General features: G+C 38.5%; 1 protein-coding gene across 1 annotated transcript; it reads left to right on the top strand.

The window, feature by feature from the left end:
* Positions 1 to 3,935: 3,935 nt before the first annotated feature.
* KIAA1644 (KIAA1644 ortholog) lies at positions 3,936 to 19,541 on the top strand (the record flags this gene model as incomplete). The annotated part of the gene is made up of 3 exons (XM_009075721.1): positions 3,936 to 4,002; positions 10,886 to 11,099; positions 19,218 to 19,541. Coding segments are annotated over exons 1-3 (605 nt in total), but the record flags the coding sequence as incomplete, so codon positions are not given.
* Positions 19,542 to 19,886: the final 345 nt, after the last annotated feature.

Genomic DNA, 19,886 nt, shown 5'->3' with positions numbered 1-19,886 from the left:
ACTGCCTGTCTCCCTCCCCACCCCTGTAGGACTGAAAACAAGAAGAAGGAAGGAGGTAATAAAAAGAGAGAGAGCAATAAAACCCACAAGGAGCAAGTGATGCACAATACAGTTGCTCACCACATGCTGGACAATGTCTGCCTGTCCCTGAGCAGTGATCTGCAGCTCCTGGTCAACTCCCCATGGTCTATACACTGGCCATGATCTTCTATGGTATGGAATATCCCTTGAGCCAGTTTGGGACAGCTGTCCTGGCCATGCTCCCTCCCAGCTTTTTGTGCACCTCCATGGTGCCAGAGCATGGGAAACTGGAAAGCTCTTGACATCAACTAAAGACATAAGTGTGTTTACTACACTAAAATACATCCTAAAGCCAAACCACAGTGCTGTACCAGCTACTGAGAAAAAAATTAACTCTGTAGCAGCCCAAAACAGGACAACATGTTGAAACAGAGAGTGGGAAAAAAAAAAAAAAAGCCTCTAAAAATGTTATTCCTCAACCATTTCTTTAGTCTATGTTATGATGTAGCTGCAAAGATACTTGTGATTGCTAGCAGAAGGGAGGAGGTGGAGTGAGGCTACGGATCTCAAAGGATAAGGAAAAGGATAGGCATTATCCTTACCTCCATAGTGACTACAAATAAGCTTAAAATGGTGCATTAAAAATGAAAATTGGTGCATTAGAGCACCCTTCTAATTGTTGATTTACAGAATTAGAGAGAAACCCTAATCGTTTAGCCTCCAGATACTCAATTTTATTTAAAGAAAAAAGAAAATACAACTAAATCTTGCTTTCCTTTTCCCTTCAAATGGAAGTTTCTAAAAGTGCTGTCAGTCTTGACTAATAATAATAATGAAAAATTATTCACCTAAATCACTGCTAATTCCCATGTGTCAGCCCTCTCTATTCTCTGGCCTAACATCAGGAAACACTTTGCATGATCAAGGCACTTCCTTTTGGCATGCCACCTGTTCTCCTGCCCATCTCTTCCAGCTGGCTGACTGAGCTCCAGTAGCTCAGAGACATCCTCATTGTACTGCAGGAAATACGACTGCTTTAGTCAGACAACAGCATGTAAAAAAATTTTCAAAATAGCCAACAAGTAAATGGTTAGTTGTATTTGTCCTTCTGAAAATGGTCATACTCAATTTAATGGTCACTGAAGCAGTAGTTAGACAATTGGAGCATTTCCCTACTATCATAAATATGTACAGATGTGTATATGTATTAATCTGCACAGATTCTGTCACTCTCCTGACCTTTAATGTGCAGCTCTATTGTGTTCTAGTCTTTTGCTCTGATCTTCTCAGCTGACACTCAGTGAAATACAATCATTGCATGATTTGGATTAAAATGCCAATTAAATTCTTGCCAGTTCTGCTGGACATAATTGAATAAATTTTTTCCCTCCCTGAAAAGCTTCTAGATTTCTACCTACAGTGATGATTAAGAAATTATCTGTAAGGCTGTATGGACTCAATTGCTAACAAGATTGTACTTTTCAAAAAACTGATTTCCAGTCCGAGTTACTCTTCCATAACTGATGTTTTTTCCATCATTCTCACTGCCTGCTCAAATTGCATGCTACTAAGTGAGATATTTTACAGACATTACAATATTATAGCTATCTTTAAGCTACCTTAATCAACAAAACTGAGATAAATAAAATTAACTTTACTATAAGCCCACAGTGATAAGCATTAATTATATTACTTTATTTTTTATTAATTGGAGTCTATATAAACCATTCCATTAGCTTTCTCTACATCCACATCATGAGCTTGTAATTACCTGTATTATCTCATTTACATCTAAAAATGTTCTTAGGTTTCTCCAGGCCCTCTGAAAGCTGCCATTGTTTCCCAGCAAACTGAAAAATGATGTATGTCCCCCAGCCAGCTCTTCTGAAATAACTGGATACAAATTACACAGAATTGCAAATATCAAATTACCAACTTTAGTATCAACTCATTAATGTCATCCTAAATTATTCTTGATATGGAAATACTTAATAGTCTCAGCTATACCAAACATGTTTGTCTTCCCAGATGCACAACAGAACTGCTTATTGATCTCTTTCTAATTAACTGTTACAAAAGCCAAGATTTCCCTCAGTAATAAATCATTACCAGAATTCCTGCAGCTTTGGTTTATTCAGGAAAATATCATATTCCTTTTATCCCTATCAATATTGGCAATAGCTTGTTATTTCTAGCTGTTTTTCTTGATTAAAATCCTACATTCTCAACCTCTGGCTTATATTCAGTATTATTCTTTTTTTATGCAATTCTAACTTTAAGTCTGCTTGGTGTTTTAATGAATATAATATTCCTTCTGGAAAAAAAAAGGAGGCAGCTTTTTCAAACAGTATTGATGAGAAATATTGTTCATTAGCATTCATAGTTTATTGCACTTTTATTTTCTCCTGATGGTGTTATGGTTTCTAATTCTTTTCCCCTTAACAACTGTCTTACCTCACAGCTACAAATACAGTGGTTTGGATGTTAATTGTGCATGCAGATATGGGGTGATTTCTTGTACAAAAGTCACACTGATTTTTTTAGGTTTGTGATCTGTTGCTTTTTATATGCTAAGATGACTTCTTAGTCAATTTGCTTGTGCCACACTGCATTTTGTGTTGGTGAGAAGTCTTTTGCCTCTAAACACTCTGTAGAGAGCACCGTGTCTCCCCTCCAGTGCCCATGTATGTTACTCAGAATTTAGTAGCTCATGATATGTTAATTTTCACCCCCTCTCTTTTTGTTACATGTAGGTGCAAATGTCTTGGGATTTTAATTTGATTCAGTAGGTCGTAGTAGTCACCTACTAGTAAACTACATGTTATGTGACATAGCACTTACTCCATAAGCATTTGACAAAATGTTTCTCTTCAGCTGTCAGAAACAGTATGATATTTTACATAAATTGCCATTTGCTTTCTCTTTTTCCAAGTTGTTCCATTATAACACATTATAAACACCTTAGAACAATTTTAACAACCCAAGAATGAGACTCACCACATCAGCTTCCAGTAGCACCACCTAGGCTGCCTGGTCTACAAGCTCCCAGTGTTCTTGTCCAAAGGAATAAATGGCCTCTTTATTATTCCCTAATGTCAACAGGAGTTTGCATTAGCAGTGACAATAGATAGAGTACCCCCTGTTCCTGCTCATGGTGATGACACTTGCATTGGGACAGAGTCTCTGCTAGAGCTGTTGAGTGTGGAGCAGGTGACGTTGAATCAACATGGGTAGCAGATGTGTCGGGACACACCCAGTTGTGGGGCTGTTCTGCAAAAAACTAGGATAGCCATTTTAGGGTGACTGTCAGCCAAACCACATCACTTCTCATTTCTAGGAAAACAAGAAATACTAATCCCATAAAATGTCTGATTCTAATGAAAAGACATTTTTGAAATGTTTCCAACCGTCTCAGTTGCTTGACCCACTTTCTGAGCGACTGCACCCTCTAATGGGGTAAACCAGATTGACTTTCAAAGCAGCCAATTTATTTTTATATTGTTTATATTTTTCTAGTCCTTATAGACATAATACAACAGCCCATTCTTGTGACAGTAAAACAAGCACAGTTTTGCTAAATGTATATTACAGGGGAGGTGTGAATATCCAGTAAAGGCTTTATATGATTCATCTCTACTCTGGGTTAATGAGAAGTATGTAAACAGCTGTATATATTCATGGTGAAATGAGAATGGAATTTTAATGAAGCCACAGAATTTATTTCAGGACTAAGTCCAGGAAAAAAATGTGATATATTTTTTTTTTTTTTTTACTGTGCAAAGTCATCTCATTTTCCCAAAGCTTTATGGGGAAGTAAAAGTTTGAACAATGAAAAGGAGACAAAACAGATACTTAACCATGGTGTTGCATCTTGTCGAACAGGTAATTCTCTAATGGACCAATGAAAGCCAACGATGACAAGTTGTGGTCAACAGTCCTTGAATGTGCTGATGGTTCTGCTCTCATTACTTTTGTCAGCAGGTAATTTTTATACTCTGAGTTTATTTTTTGCTGATGTGTGCCACAGTAAAAAAATATTTGCAATTTAATACTGAGTTCCTACAAAAGAAACCAGACTAGTGGATTGTTAATTGAGTAACAAATAAGTCATAGAGTCATTGAATGATTAGGGTTGGAAGGGACTGTAAAGGTTATCTAGTTCCAATTTAAATAAAGCCTCTTTGTATTTAAGAGTTGGAAGCTGGAATTTGAAATGGAATTGAAAATTCAGTGGAAGAAGAGAAAGGTGGTAGGACACTGGCATCGTAAAACAGACTGGAAAGTTAAAAGATATGCTAGTTTTTCAGCTCATCTAAAAGAATAAAGAAAGATCTACAACACTGTTCATCCCAACCATTTTGCTAAATAACTATCTACTGGAAGTAATGGTTTTTACTACTATTTTGCTAAATAACTATCTACTGGAAGCAGAGCAAGTCTGGTTTTTATATGTGCACACAAGAGTATGTAAGCATCTGCAGTACTGACCTGGGAGTACATGTTATTTTACTGAATCCCAAGAATTGACTGGACCAGGGAGTGGTTCCAGAGATGTGTCTCCTAATGCTTGGTAGTTTTGCTGTAGCTGTTTGTTCCTAGCACACAGAGAGGATTTGTTCAGAAACATGTCAGTTAGGTTGAGAATTAGTCAAGTGCTCTGATTATTAGTTGCATTTGTTCTTCAGGAGTTCTGAGAATAAGATTTCCTGTAATTATGAATAAATACTGAAAAAAAAAAGTCTAAAATATTCTTATTTCAAATGGTTTTGAGCCTACAGATTTTTAGCTTGCAATTCAACATCTTTTATCCTCCATTCTTGAAGCAATTTTTAATCAAAAAATGTTTTTTTGATATCAGATTCTTGAAGCAATTTTTAATCAAAAAAAGTTTTTTTTATATCACTGCTCCTTATTGCCTTATACTACATCACATCCTTAACCACCATACTTAAAATTTTACCTGGCATCATGTGTCTTAAAGTATCCTTGTGCTCCAGGAAAAGCTGTTGCTACTCTGTCTGTGTAGGGCCTTTAATACTCAGCATTAGATCCTCAGCAGTTAGTTCAGGTGTGCATTTTGTTGCCCACAGTCTCATTGCTTGTTTGCAATGCTCAAGTTGATTCTTGCTAATGACAGTTCATTATTTAAGTATAACTGACACAGTCCTTTTGCTATCAATATTATAATGTTATCAACTAGGCTACTGCTCTGCCCAATCTTAAAACATTATTTTCCTTTAGAGTCCTTCCACTGATATCCCTGTGCATGGTGCTGCATCCCTAGTTATGTACCTGCCCTCCTCTCCTGTGGACTAGAACCAGGCACTAGGGTTGTAGCAGCTTCTTTGTTGTTTACTAGGTGAAAGTAATTTCAGAAAGCTGTGGTGCATGAATGAAGTCAGTTATCAAGAAGACTTCAATGAAGTGGTCAAACAAGCATCAAACATCACAAAACATTTTCAGCTGCTCCAGTCTCTTCTGTTGATTTTTGTTAAGTTTTCATACCTTTGGCACACTTTATAGGGGACTTCTACTAGAGATGTCCTGAGATGCCACTTCTCCAACCCTTTTCCTCAAGATGATATAAATGCCTGTGCTCCAGTTGAACTGGACACTGTGATTACACTGTGTGTGCAAATAGATGTATTCAGCCAAAGGTGTGTGTGTATATATATATATATATATACACACACATTTATTTCCTGAAACCCAGACATAAAGCCAAGGTTCTGATATTTTTTTATCTCCGAAGAAAAGTATTGCCTCTGAAGTACAATGTTTTTATTTGAAACTAATTACTTATAGCTTTCACTTCTTACGTAATTTGTCTATTAACATTGATAACGGTTGGCCTTGTAAATGTGTATCTTATCTTCTAGTTGCTCCTTGGATATTAGTATTTTATTATCTGACATCCATTATTAGCATGTAGTACAGGCTTCATTTGAAATCATCACAAGCCTTTCATGCCAGCTGAACTCTGCTCCTTGGGGAATTTTGCTGCTGACATCTGTGGGAATAGGTTTAAGTCATTGCTAACTCACACACATTTTCCAGGATGAAATTTATCATTATTTTGCAGCCAGCATGAATGTAATTTTTTTTGTCCAAGACAGGTCAGCTTCCATAAAGGAAAACTACTGGCTTTATGCAGTGGGAATGACAGGGGTAGAAAAGGATACTACACTCTCTGGGATGATATGAACATAATTTTTAAACTGAGCTGAAATGAACATCTAATGGCAAGACTCTATTTGAGTTCCCTAGATTTACAGACTTGAGTCTGTAAGATCTTGCTTTACTGCCAAGTCTTTGGCATGCTAAGATTCACGGTCTTCGTAATAAATTTCTAAAATCTGTACACATGGTTGAATACCTCAGTGAACAATTAGAAGTGTAGCTTTCAGTGACTCCATGTGTGTAAGGGCACAAGCAACAGACAAGCCTTGAGAACAGTTTGTCTCTGAGCTCAGTCTTCCTTGTGTCAGGAGAGGAGAGAAGCATCAACAGTGACAGTGGAGCAGAGGTGTGGTCAGATACCAAGGTCTTGACTCAGAGTGAGGTTGAAGTTTGGCAGCTTTAGCTGTGTGGTTAGGAAGGAGATGCAGTTGCCTGACTCCAGGTAAGTGGGCAAAATGTTTTCAAGGCAGGGACAAAAAGTGCTGAAAAGCAAGGATTCGGTTCAGAGTGGGTCCTCTATGGCTCCGTTTTTTTAAAAAGGATGAAATTGGATTGAGAATACTGAAACAAGACATTTTATTTCAGTGCTATCCAGCTCACAATGGCACAGCATTTTAGAGTTTGTGAACACTTACTAGTTGTACTAGGCACACAAGGAATGCATGATAAAGGGAGGAGCAGCATGCAGTCATGCCAGAACACCCTTTCTGACCACTCTTAGATTTGCTTTGCAGCAATGTTGATGCCTATATTCATTTAATGATTGAAACACATTTATAAATTCAGAGATGACAGCAAGGTTTATATTAACAAGCAAGAATTGACAGATTATTTGCACATTACAGTGTTTTTCCTTTGAAGTAGGAAATGAATGTCCATATAGCAAATTAACGTGGTAAATGCATACATATGAATATTTCTGTGGATCCATATGGAAAGCTTATAAAGACCAGCCATTCTGAAAGCCTTGGGGCTTTAAAAATTTAGTAGCTAAATTGGAAATGTAATCAGCGTTACACAGATCTCTAACTGTGAACAGATAGGGAAGTAACAGTTTGATGTATGCTGGCTGTGTACTTTTTAAGGTGGAGTAGATAAATCTTAAGATGAACTTAAATCAGTGCTTTGAAGCAGGACAGACTATTCTCTTGAAATCAGTAGCAGCAGAGGTAAGAGCATCTATTTCACTTACCTGTTCAATAATGGTTTTCAAAAAGAGTATGAGAATTTGCACATGGAACTCCCCTGGATACAGCTGCCACCTCTGCAATAGACAGCTTGAGAGCCTTGCAGGTACAATACTTTTACCTGAAGTATTTCTATAGAAATAAGGTGCTTTATTCCTCCAAATTTAAACAAAATCATTTTCAGGAAAAAAAAATTAACAAATTCACACTTTATTGGATCTTTGATCTACAGAGTAGCAAAGAAAGCAAGTAAAATCACACAGATTGCAATAAATTGGTATGTTTTTTTCACTGTGTAGTAGGTCTGGCTGAGGTGGGGTTAACTTTCTTCACAGCAGCCCCTGTAGGGTTGTCTTTTAGACAGGTGACCAACAGTGTTGGTAACACACCAGTATTTTAGCTACTGCTGAACAGCCCTTACCATGGGGTCAGCTCTGTTCTGTTCCTCATTGTGCCCACTGTGAGGAGGCCGAGGTGGGCAAGAGCCTGGCAGGGGACAGAGCTGGCACTGCTGACCTGGAATGGCCCAAGTGGTGCTTCATACCATAGAACAGATGCTCAGCATTAAAATGGGTGGGAGTTTATAAAAAATTGGTCAGGGACTGGCTGGACATCAGTCTGCTGGTAGTGAGTGATTGCTTTAGCATCACTTGCATGTCAGTGTTTTTGGTCTTGAGGTTCTTGTGGGTTTTTTTCTTACTCATTTGTTAAATGGTCTTTATCTTGACCCATGAATTTTCTCTCTCTGCCTTTCTGATTCTCTTGCCCATCCCACAGGGAGGGGGAGCGAGCAAGTAGCTTTGTGGTGTTTAGTTGCCTACCAGGTTAATCCACCACACATTGACTAAGTTTGGAATGTAATTCAGTCATCACATTATGCATTTATTTAATCACTGGCACATTTTATATTTAAGGATTTGCTTAGGACTACATTTTATTACAGATAGCTCTCTTCCTATGACCTTAACTCTCCCTTTATTCTGTAATCACATTTCCCCCAGTTTTCATTCCCAAAGAAGTTTGGGGATTGTTTTCTTTTTAAAATGGGCAAAGGACCCACTCAGGGATCAGGGGATACTTTCACATGTGCTGTTAAGTAAAACACTTGACAATGACGAGGAAGCTAAACTTCTGAGTAGTAGTGCCCAGTGACAGGAGCAGAAGACATGGTCACAAATTGAAACAGAGAAGGTTCCTTCCAGACACCAAGAAACACTCATTCGTTGTGAGGGTGACAGCACTGCCACAGGTAGCCCATGGAGGTTGTGGAGTCTCCATCCTTGGAGATACTCAAAAGTCATCTGGACATGGTTCTGGGCAACAGAGCCATGTTGTGGCCCTGCCTGAGCAGAGAGGTTGGATGAGATGACCTCCAGATGTCCCTTCCAACTGCAAATGCTGAGTTTTTTCAGAACTTAATCTATTCTGGATACTTTCATTATTGCTATATTAATTAAGGAGGGGGTGCAGGAAAGTAAGTACTTCTTCAGACAGATAAATCTCCATGCAATTACATGCTTTGTGGATTTTGTGGCAGATTTTGAACATGCAGATTTGTTACAAGAGTTACAGAAGGTTTTGAAAACCCTAAAGAAAGACAATTCCTTTACTGATGATAGCATCCTCACATCTGGAACACACCTTTATCCCAGGCAGGGCAAGAACAGATATATAAATAGTTTTCTCAATATCTGTGCTCCTTTAGAAATAGCATTTTTCTATCGCTTTCAGTCCCTGACTGAATTAATCTGCAAAATTATTTCTTCTTTTGTTAATGCAATGATGCCAGGTGGGTGTGTATGCACACACATATATAAATGTTACATGTTTAGGGTGGGTTGGTTTTTTTTCTCAGAGAGCAGCACAAGTTACCTTATTTTCAGATTAGTACCCTGTTTTTTGTTCTAGGCTCTCTCTAGACATACAAATAATGAAGTAATCTCCATAGTCACAATCCTTAAGATGTGCCTTGAAGTTAATATATTTTATAAAATTGAGAGGCAAAAGTGTTAGGAAGATGCTTTTCTTAAAGCAAGTAGAAAGAAATGAGGATTAGACAGATAAGGTGCACAGATGCAGTTACAGATCAGCAGGGACTATGTGCAGAGGGATACAGTACAGTTAACTAAATCCATGCAAGTCTTATCTGTAACCTCTTGTACTGGTAGAGTGATACAAAAATCATACACCAAATTACAAGGGTTAATTCTGTCAGTCTGAAGTGAATATCCTTTATTGATTGGTGTAACTTTATGAACTGCACCTACCCACAGCATTGCTGAAACTGTTCCCTAGTCAGAGTGAAAACATTTCGCTGCTAAGAACTCAGACTCAACTTCTCCATTTCACTTTCCTCAGTGTAAGCCCTTTGGGCTTCCTGTACTTTTAAATGATGCCATAAGGCCTACCATAACACAAACTATGAATCAGTGAGAATGTTGGCAGTCTGTGGAACCAAATATTGTCTCTTAAAAGACTTTTCAGATCAAAGAGGAAGTCGGATGTGGTTGCTCATGACCACAGTGGAAGAAATCTCTGTCCTGCCTCTCTGCATGGTTGATTAGCTCAGGGAAACTCCAGTGATTGCAGAGCTTCCAGTTGAGAGCTGTGGGAAACTCCAGTGATTGCAGAGCTTCCAAGTTCAGAGCTGTTTGCAGCCTGTAGGCTTAGGGCTTGGTCAGGGAGCTTACGTCTGCCCACAGTCCTGCTGTGTAGATGTAACCACAGTGTGGCTGTTGCCATACAACAATCAGCTTCAAGGCTGCATCCAAAGGATGTCTATGGAGAGCTTGTCCTCCCACCCCCAGTAAAAGTGATGGTGAAATCAGTGTGACATGTCACTGGAAAAAAAAATGTTATCAGAGCTGTAATAAACACTTTACATGAGAACGTATTGAAAGTGAAAGGTAAGAACTCCCAGGAATACCTATATTTTATTAGTTCTGTCTATTTGCAAAGTCAAAGTTGTTTGGATTTGTTATACTGTTTGTAATTACTGTTTCTGACAGAACAATCCTTGTCAAAGAATGACCTTTGCAGTAGAGAAGATATTTTCTGTCAGGAATCGTGACTGTAGACCAGGTGCCATCACACTTTTATTGCAGTTTCTACATAGACTTTTTGGGTTTATTAAGTCATCCCAGGAGAATCAAACATGAACATTGTTGTGTGTTATGGATATTCATATAATTAGAACAGCAATACGAAAACATTTCCTTAAATATTTTTGTGCCTCATAGCACGAAGGGCATTTCTTCTCTTCCCTTAAGACAAACAATGGTAATTAGAAGCATAATAACACTAAAATTCAAAATACAACAAGTCTAAATATTGTAATCTCTACGTACTACATGTTATCGTGTTGAAAAGTTCTGAAATATGAATGTTTTTCAGAAGTCAAACAACAATTGTTTAAGCTTGCCAATGCAAAATTCTGGTTGATAAGATAGAGATAACAGAAGTGACTCAGGAAACCAATGTTGTTCTTTGTTTTGCAGTGTTGTCCGCACACTTTCGGGTTTGTGAGCCATACACGGACTACAAAGGTCGCTACCACTTCGGTTTTCACTGCCCCCGTCTTTCTGACAATAAATCTTACATCTTTTGCTGTCACCATAACAACACAGTATTTAAATACTGCTGCAATGAGACAGAATTCCAAACTGTTATGCAGATGAACCTAACAGTGAATGCAGATGGATATATGCATAAGTAAGTAAATGAGTTTCAGAGTACTCTTCACCAAACTGTTCCTGCTCTAATAACATCGTCTGAGATGCACTTAATGATGGAAGCAATTAGAATAATTGTACATACAGAAAAACATGACTAAAAGGTTTTTGCTGTTACAGAACTCCTAAAAGAATGGATCTTGCAGCATTGCTTTGATGTGGACTATAAACATTGCTAGGAGAGCATGTGTGTAGAAATTGCATATAAATGTAACAAATATAAAGTTATATATCAAAGTTGCAAAAGTCTCTTCCCTGACACTAATGTGCTCCAAACTATGTTTAAATGTGTATCAGTAAAAATAACCCCCAAAGCTATTCGTAAGGGAGAGAGGGAGTGAGTTGACATTTTCCCTATCAACCCAAATGCACTATTTTGAATCTCTGATGTTTTGAATTTAAACCTCCTGTAACAAACCACTGACCTTGGGTAGCAGAATATATTTGCTTATATACCAACACTGTGTGGACTCCTTGCCTGTTACCTGGGATACTTCCATGTACTGCTGGGAGCTGTTCTCCAAGATAAAGGTCAGTAACTTTTTTTTTTCTAAAGAACCAGTAAGTAGCAAGTAGATCTTCGTTACTGATTATCTATTCACAGGGACAAAGTCTTGACTTGTGGTCTGTCTCCTATTTAGTATTTGACATTCTGGCCACACTAATCTGCTGTGATTTCTCTTGGTGCAGAGGGCAACATTCACCTGATGTAAACCCCCCAGGTGGAATTCTATCTGCTTTCCTCTGCCATTTTATTCTGGTGTTCAGCTCCCCCAGGGCAAGGAAGAAGCAGAGTAAAGACAACTGGAATCCCAGTCTATTGATTTTTGTTTACAACAGGGATTTTAGTGTTTTCCTATGTGGTGCAGTTCAGTCAGTGTGTTGTCGTTCATTCCTATGGAAGCAGGTGCAAGGCTGCTAGGAGACTCTGGTGCTGGAATACTGATGCTGGTTGTTTTAACTCACTCTGTGCAGCTGTGACCAGCAGCAGACAGCTCCTGGAGTCAGCAAACCATCTTCTTCCTTAGCAACCACTCCCTATACAGACCTGCCCAGAGAAGTCTGAATCTTGCATAGACGTAGAAGTTGCATATTCTAAATCTGCAGGTGTTAAAGTGGCATTCCTCTACTATAATGAAGTCTGTGTACTATGTAGTGTAAAAGACAGGCAAAAATAGACTCTACCCATATAAGATGGCTTTAAATCAATGTGGATCAATACTGTCTTGTTACTGTATGTGCAGTTACGTCCTTCAGGTGAAATTTCCTTGCCTTGGTTTTGTAGTGCATCTGGGAACATCATGGGAACATATCACACAGAATAGTGGGAAGGTACTTCAAGAACCATTAAATACCATCTATTTTTTCCCCCCTTTGTGCAGTCTGGACAGTCCAGCAACTGGTAGCACTTTCACCTTCAGGCAACCTGGTGGCATTTATAGCACAGTTGCCCCAGTGTTCCCATGTAATGTATACTCCACATATGCTATGTGGTAAAACTAGGATGTGCTGCTTCTTTGTTTACTGGGATGACTCTGCTCTCACAGATGTCTGCCTGAAGAGAGGTCCTGGCAGGACTCTCAGTACAGATGTGCTGTGCACATAGTCACAGAGCCAGAATTTGCTACACACAGAGCCTCAAGAATGGACTACTTGGGCTATTGCTCCCATACTTTCTCAGGTCTTTGTCTTGCTCACAGCAAATTTGCTTTATTTCTTCCCTTACTGTTCCATAAACCCTGCAGCAACACTGCCAAGCAACCAAGCTTGCCTAACAGGCAGTGTCACCACAGAGTTTGGGGTGTTACTGCCCAAATGCAGTTCAGACAAGAAGGAAGCTGATGCTTCAGGCTTTTCCCAATATCTCAGCAGCTACTCTGTGTAGTCATGGCCAGAGCTTACCAAGGTAAGGCTCTTCTGTTCTTCCTTCCACCACCAACCTAAAATGCAGAAGGCAACCACTTTCCAAAGCAGAGGAACAAGTATAGGCTGCTTGCAAAGTATACCCTGGGACACAGAGCATTTCTCTGCCTCCTGCATTCTCTATTTGCCCACTCACATCTGTGCATGTACACACACACACATGCACACCCACAGAAATAAATATAGGGCTCTAAGATATTTAGAGCACAGTGTATTATATTATTTTCAGCTAGATTTTTTTTTTAAAGTCACCTTATTCAGCTGTGATGAAGAAACTACCTCTGTAGTTTTTGTCAGTAAGATTCATGGTTTTATAAAAATAGACTACCCATTTAAGATGGCTTTAAATTAATGTGAATCTGCAGGTGGTTCTCAACCATGAATGTCTTCAGTCCAGAATTTCCTGGGGACATTAGCTATGTGTGATCTTTTGCAAAGGTATGTGAAATCATGGTAAATACAATAAAAAGATTCTGGAGATGAAGCTTAGAGAAGTGCAAGGGTGGAACCAGTATTGCCTTTTTGCAACTTCCTGAAACATCACTTCTGATGCATCTGTCAGGACCAGGAAAATGAAGAGATGCTACTTCCTACATAAAACTCCACCAATGTAGTGAGGCAGAGGAGAGAGAGATCTCACCCTGAGCTCACTGACATTGGTAGAAAACTTCCTGGTGATTTTAGTAGGAGTAAGAATAAGTGAACCCTAAATGCCTACATTGAAAACATTGCAAAAAACATCTTACTCAATACACTCTGACTTTATTTAACATATGTGATAATTTAACTTTATTTGGATTCTAATACATCCAGGGTTCAGTTTACAGTGACAAAGTCAGCTCTTTGTTTAGATCTAATTTCACACACCACTGAAAAAAATTCTGATGAAACCTATTGTACTGTGGCTGGGGAGAATAATTTAGGATATGGGAATAGCAGTGAACTGAAAAAAAAAAAGGATTATAGTTTTCAGGGAAGAGTGATTCAATATTATTGCTTGGTTTATTTCAATATTATTATTTGGTTTATTTTTCCCCTTAGCCATTCTTGTGATCATCAAAACAAATTTCGTGTTTTATAATACAGTTGAGGGGAAAAATTAATGATGTGACTTGTGACTTTGTCATGGCACTGTTTGTCTTCTACGGTCACAGAATACAAATATACCCAAGTTTATTTACATTTTTCCGTTGCTATAACAAAAGGTTTCTGTGTGTTTGTAAGTGCAGAATACAGGGCTATTATATCTTGTAATCATGCAGATTAATCAGTCTATAATATTTTTGAATGTGAACAATTCATTTGTTGTTAAATATAGAAACACCAGTGATGTCTAACAGACAAGAAAAGTTCTGTCATCCAAAGTATTTTCCCTTAAAACTGTCTAAGAAGTTGTTTGTCTATTCTTAAAAATAGCAGGCACTTGAATCTAGTTTTCATAGTCTTTCAAGTTTTCTGTTGTGCATGTTTTGGTGGATTGCCAGGAGTGCTACTACACTAGGGGTCCTTAACCTGATACTGGAACAGTGTTATGGTGGTCTGTAATGTATCTGTGGTTTTCCTTCTCTCTTAGTCCAGTTTTTCAGAGTTGGATGGCTTTTGCACACCACAGTACAAGATTGCACCAAACCCAATGTGAGAATAGAATAGCATCATCTTTCTCTGCGTACAGAATGTCTCCTGCAGAGATGCCATTTGCTTAAACAGGAAAATTAAATTATCAATTCCACTACCAACTGTTGCAAAAAGATGTAATTTGGCTGGGATGACCTTAGGTCTGACAGTAGCAGGTTCCTCAGGGTTGGACAAAGGCCTGGAGATAATTGTAAAAACAAAATAAGGGACAAAAATCACATTTAAAGTAGACATGCAAAACCTGCACTGATTTCCTCAGGGTAGAAGTACCAAGGCTGGATGGAAGCTTGCATTTCCTTGGGGCAACACTTACTGTTCCTACTGCAAGAAACAGCCCTATTTAAGAAGAATAGGGAAGGAAACACTTTCCATGACCATCTGCCCATGCTTAAACTCTACAACTGTCAAATTCAGCTCAGCATTGTTTTGCTTTGTTATTTTTTCAAACCTGAATTCCCAAATGAATTATTTTCTGTGCTATTCTATTCTATTTATGTGCTGCACTAAAGAAAAAAATCCCAACAAAATCTTCTCAAAAGATATAGCCTGGCCATAACCAGCTTGTCATCTGTCTCAAAAAGTGAATGAATTAGATGCAAGGAATCATATAGCTAAGAATAATAATAAAAGAACCTGTCTTTTTATTTGTGTGTAGGGATGTTAAAGAAATCTAAGCAGGAGTCTTTAGATGGAATAGGAGGAGATGGATGGCAAAAGTATTTCTTGTTCTCAGCCCAATTCCAGGCTCTCTGAAGTCAGAGCAAATATTTCCATTTACATAAGTGGGCTCTGTATCAAGGCCATTCCATATATACATCCTATTTCTTGAAAAGATGACATATCTTACAGTAATGAGCCACTAGGATTGCTGATAGGTCCATGAATTACCCTGTTTTATGGAGAAGCTAAAAGGAAATTGTCTTGGAACTTTCACTCCAGATTTAGCTTTGGTATTTGTGTGCCAGCAGCAGCAGCAGAGGACTGGGCAGCAGAGTTTTAGAAGTCATTTTTGGAGCTCTATTGCTAAACCTGGTGTGGAACCTAAAGAGAATCTGTTCACACTTTATTTTTAATCAAAGTGAAACTTCTGCCCGAAAGTACAGGAAAAATCAGATTGCAAGATGAAACTTTTACAATTAAATCATTCAGTTCAATGAAATGAGAGCAAGTCCTAGCAGTTTTTTGTTCCCCATTTCTCTTCTGTTTCTGGCCTTACTGTTATTCTATGTAAGTAAGATTGTTTATTTTCTAATTAAGAAATCTTCTTAATTTGTAGGACGGTTCTAATTTTTAATATAATTAGTAGCCATCAGCAAAATTAATATTTTCTACATCTTAAAAGTTTGAGAAACAGAAAACATCAAAGTATGGCATTTTCCCTCTGTGTACTGAACATACTACTTACTATTTTTGCTTGTGATTTTTCACAAGGCCCTTTTGATAGTGCTGTTGTCCCACTGTCTGTTAATTAAAATAAAGCAGTATTTCATTTTTGTACTTGTGAGAAACAGATGTTATTTAGCAGGAGCAGATGAGTAACTTACATATGGCATGATTAATAAATTATTGCTTTAAATTGGAACACTCAAAATAGCTCTAATTTTCACTAATCAAAAATTTGACGGGTGAAATGAAATATCTAAAATAAAAAAAAAATTCTTTTGGGTTAACTCTAAGAAATGTTCCTGCTTCTCACATTGTTGCCAAAACAAAACTAACATGTTTTCTATTCCTGCTAGGGATCAAATACAGCTCACCTATATGCAAAATGAATCCTATTGGCATTAGTGATAAGGAAGAACAGGATTTGTTACTGTGATTTCTTCCTAACTTTTCCAGCCTTCACTTCCCCTTTATTTATATTAGCAGAAAATAGAAGAGTTTACCCCAATAGGAATAAATCCACGGAAAGCCAAGAGTAGCACTGCCGAGAAGTTTGGATTAACCAGATCCTGTTACACTTTCAAGTGCCTGAACTGCAAAGATTTTATTGCATTACAAAGGTCTACTCACTGTTGTGTGAAGTTAGACTTGCACGTGTAAGTCTTTAGTAGAGGCAAAGACTCTGCAGTTAAGGGGTTTCAGAAGCAATTTATTTTGTCTGCTTCCAATCCTCCTGGAAATTTATTGAATTTTTGTTTTAATTCTAGGCTTGCATAGCCCTAAAGTTACAGAGGAAGGGACCCATTAACAGCTCTGGCCTTCCTCTTATGGAGTGTCATTTAATCTAAGAGCATTATATCCACGTCGTGGAAAATCATGCCCTGAAGGGAAGAATCAGTTTCTTTAAATGTTGACAGACAGCAACACAGAAATTAAATGTTACGGAAACTTCCCTGCCGAGCTACCTGCACTGAATGTATTCCTGAACATGAAATTCTGGTTTCTTATCCAATTTCTTGTTTCAAATCCTGATTTTTTTTAAGGTATACAATGAAAGAATCATACAAAAGTTTAAACGGAAATGAAAGTTCAAAGCAGAGACTAGAAATGTTTTGATCCAAAGAAGCTGGGGACGTGTTTATAAAATGTCAAAATATCTTTCTAGCTTGCATCTGTAATATGACTCCTCAGCCTTTTTTCTTCTCGCAGCACTTCCATTTTGATCAATGTTCTCATAAAATACAGTTCCCTCAAAGTGTCTCTCACTGCCTGTGAAAGGACAATATGGTTGAGTGTTCAATTTTCATGTGAGTGCAGGTTCACATAGATGTGGGTTGTCCACTTACTACTTCAATATTATTTTTCCTTGAGACACTCTTCCTAATGACATTTGTACTGGCATCCCTTTGGCTTCCTCTTGGGTTCACTGTCTCCAATACACATACTTCCACATTAGCTCATAGGTCTACATTAGCTTTTTTTTTTTTGCTTTATGCCTAACAATATAATTCTTACCCATTTCTTTCCTTCTCTGTTCTGTCCTCATCCTCTCCACTCACTCAGTTTTCAATCCAATCTGCATTTACACCTGACAGTCATATTTCTTTTAATAATACAGCATCTCCAGCAGAGCTTTAGCACTTCTTCCCCTTTTTGATCGCCAAATTCTTGACCCCTTATACCTTTTCCACCTGTTTTTCCCCCCTTTCTTTAAATATCTTTAGTCACCTGTCATTGTTTTACAGCTCTGTGCACTATGCCAGCAGCTGATAATTTTCATGGCTTTTATCTATATATACACTTTATAACTACACCAACATATACATTTCAATGTAGTACATATTTTCCTTCCTGTGAAATGCATTAGTGCAGTATGATCTTGTCAATGTTCTTCCTTCCTAAATTTATTACCAGCAAACCAAGGGGTCTTTAGCAGCCACTCTTGAAAGCCTATACTTCTACTAATATCTTCTTTATCCATCAATAATTAATTATTAAATTCAGAGCAAACTCAAGCACTTGAAACACCTTGTAAGAGAAATGGGTTGTAATGCAGGTCAGCAGTGAATGTTTCCAGTAGTATGGACACTCTTGGGCCTCAATTATTACAGCATATTTTCATATGGTTAACCCTCTCTCAGAAGTGCCCTGTCATTTTCAGTAGGGTGAGTCTCTGTGAGTGAGAATTTGCAGAATGAGACATATAACAAATCAACCAAATACATGTCAGTGGTCTCACTTAAAGCATTGATGCTATGTGCTGGTAGAAATACACAGAGGAGAGGGAGAAATAAAAATATTGGTAAGAGAGGGGGCCTTAGTTTTTAAAAACCTCCCATGGCATGCATATAGCAGTATTTGGATTGAAATAATAACTGATTTTTAAAGATGTGCTTTAGAAGAAAATTTTGTTTCAGCCCTCTATATATTAAATATGATTAATGAAACAAACAACCTTGATAAACTACCACAATGGTCATTACTGAGAGGTAACTTGAGCCAACAGTGTGCCCTGGCAGTCAGGAGGGCCAACTGTGTCCTGGGGTGCATCAGGCAAGCACTGCCAGTCGAGGGAGGGGATTGTCCTGCTCTGCTCTGGCCTCACCTTGAATATTGTGTGCAGTTTTGGGCACCACAAACTAAGAAAGAGACTGAGATATTAGAAAGTGCTCAAAGAAGGCAACAGAGATGGTGAAAGGCTTTGAGCAGAAATCACATGAGGAGTGGCTAAGGTCACTTGGTCTGTTCAGCCTGGAGGAGACTGAGGAAAGACCTCATCACTGGATACAACTTCCTCAGGGAAGGAAGTGCAGGGGCAGCACTGACCTCTTCTCTCTGGCAGCCAGTGACAGGACCCAAAGGAATGGTTGGAAGTTGCATCAGAGGAGGTTTAGGCTGGATATTAGAAAATGGTTCTTCCCCCAGAGGGTGTTTGGGCACTGGAACAGCTCCCAGGGCAGTGGTCACAGCCCCAAGCCTGGCAGAGTTCAAGAGGTGTTTGGACAACTCTCAGGCACAGGGTGTGATTATTGGAGATGTCCTGTGCAGGGCCAGGAGTTAGATGAGATGACCCTCGTGGGTCCCTTCCAACTCTGATTATTCTGTAATTCTGTGATTCTGTGGTAACTGCTTTGTTGTCCTTTTTTTTCTTTCACAGCAACTACAGTGCACTGTTAGGAGTGTGGATCTATGGCTTTTTTGTGGTGATCTTACTGATACTGGACCTTTTATATTACTCTTCAATGAACTATGATATTTGCAAATTTTACCTGGCACGGTGGGGAATCCAGGGAAAGTGGATGACACAGGGACAGAGCCGATGGATTAACCCTGCTCAGGACCCAAGCCAAGTACAGACACAGCCTCAGCCAGAGACACAGCCTCAAACTCAGCCCCAGCCTCAAACATCACAGACAGTACATACTTTAAAAGGAGATGCTTTAAGCCCACCCCTGATGTCTTTTCAGAGTACATCTGCCTGGTAAGTTAAGATGTATTGATATATGTTGTCCTGACCCTGCTGTTTTGTATCATGAGCAATCACCTGTATTTGGAAGTGCCTGTGAATTCAGGCTGAGCACCACCATTTCTTTATATCATGAACTGTCTTACAGAATTACAGCTTAGGAGCAGTGTCTTACTCTGGAATATATTAAGTCATCTCTTAATACTGTTCTCAGAGAAATGGATGCTCCCATCTTTCAGTGCTGAACAGTTTTACTGCTCTGTCATAGAAATAAACTACAAATCTTTCTTCTACATCAACCATTAGTTTTAATGGTATTAAAGACTAATTGCTATGTGCATCTATGTATCTGTTGGTCTG

This window comes from Acanthisitta chloris, unplaced genomic scaffold, assembly GCF_000695815.1.
Source record: "Acanthisitta chloris isolate BGI_N310 unplaced genomic scaffold, ASM69581v1 scaffold11125, whole genome shotgun sequence".
In the NCBI taxonomy this organism is placed as follows: domain Eukaryota; kingdom Metazoa; phylum Chordata; class Aves; order Passeriformes; family Acanthisittidae; genus Acanthisitta; species Acanthisitta chloris.
The sequence above is the reverse complement of the archived record's forward strand: the minus strand, read 5'-3'. Positions and strand labels throughout refer to the sequence as shown.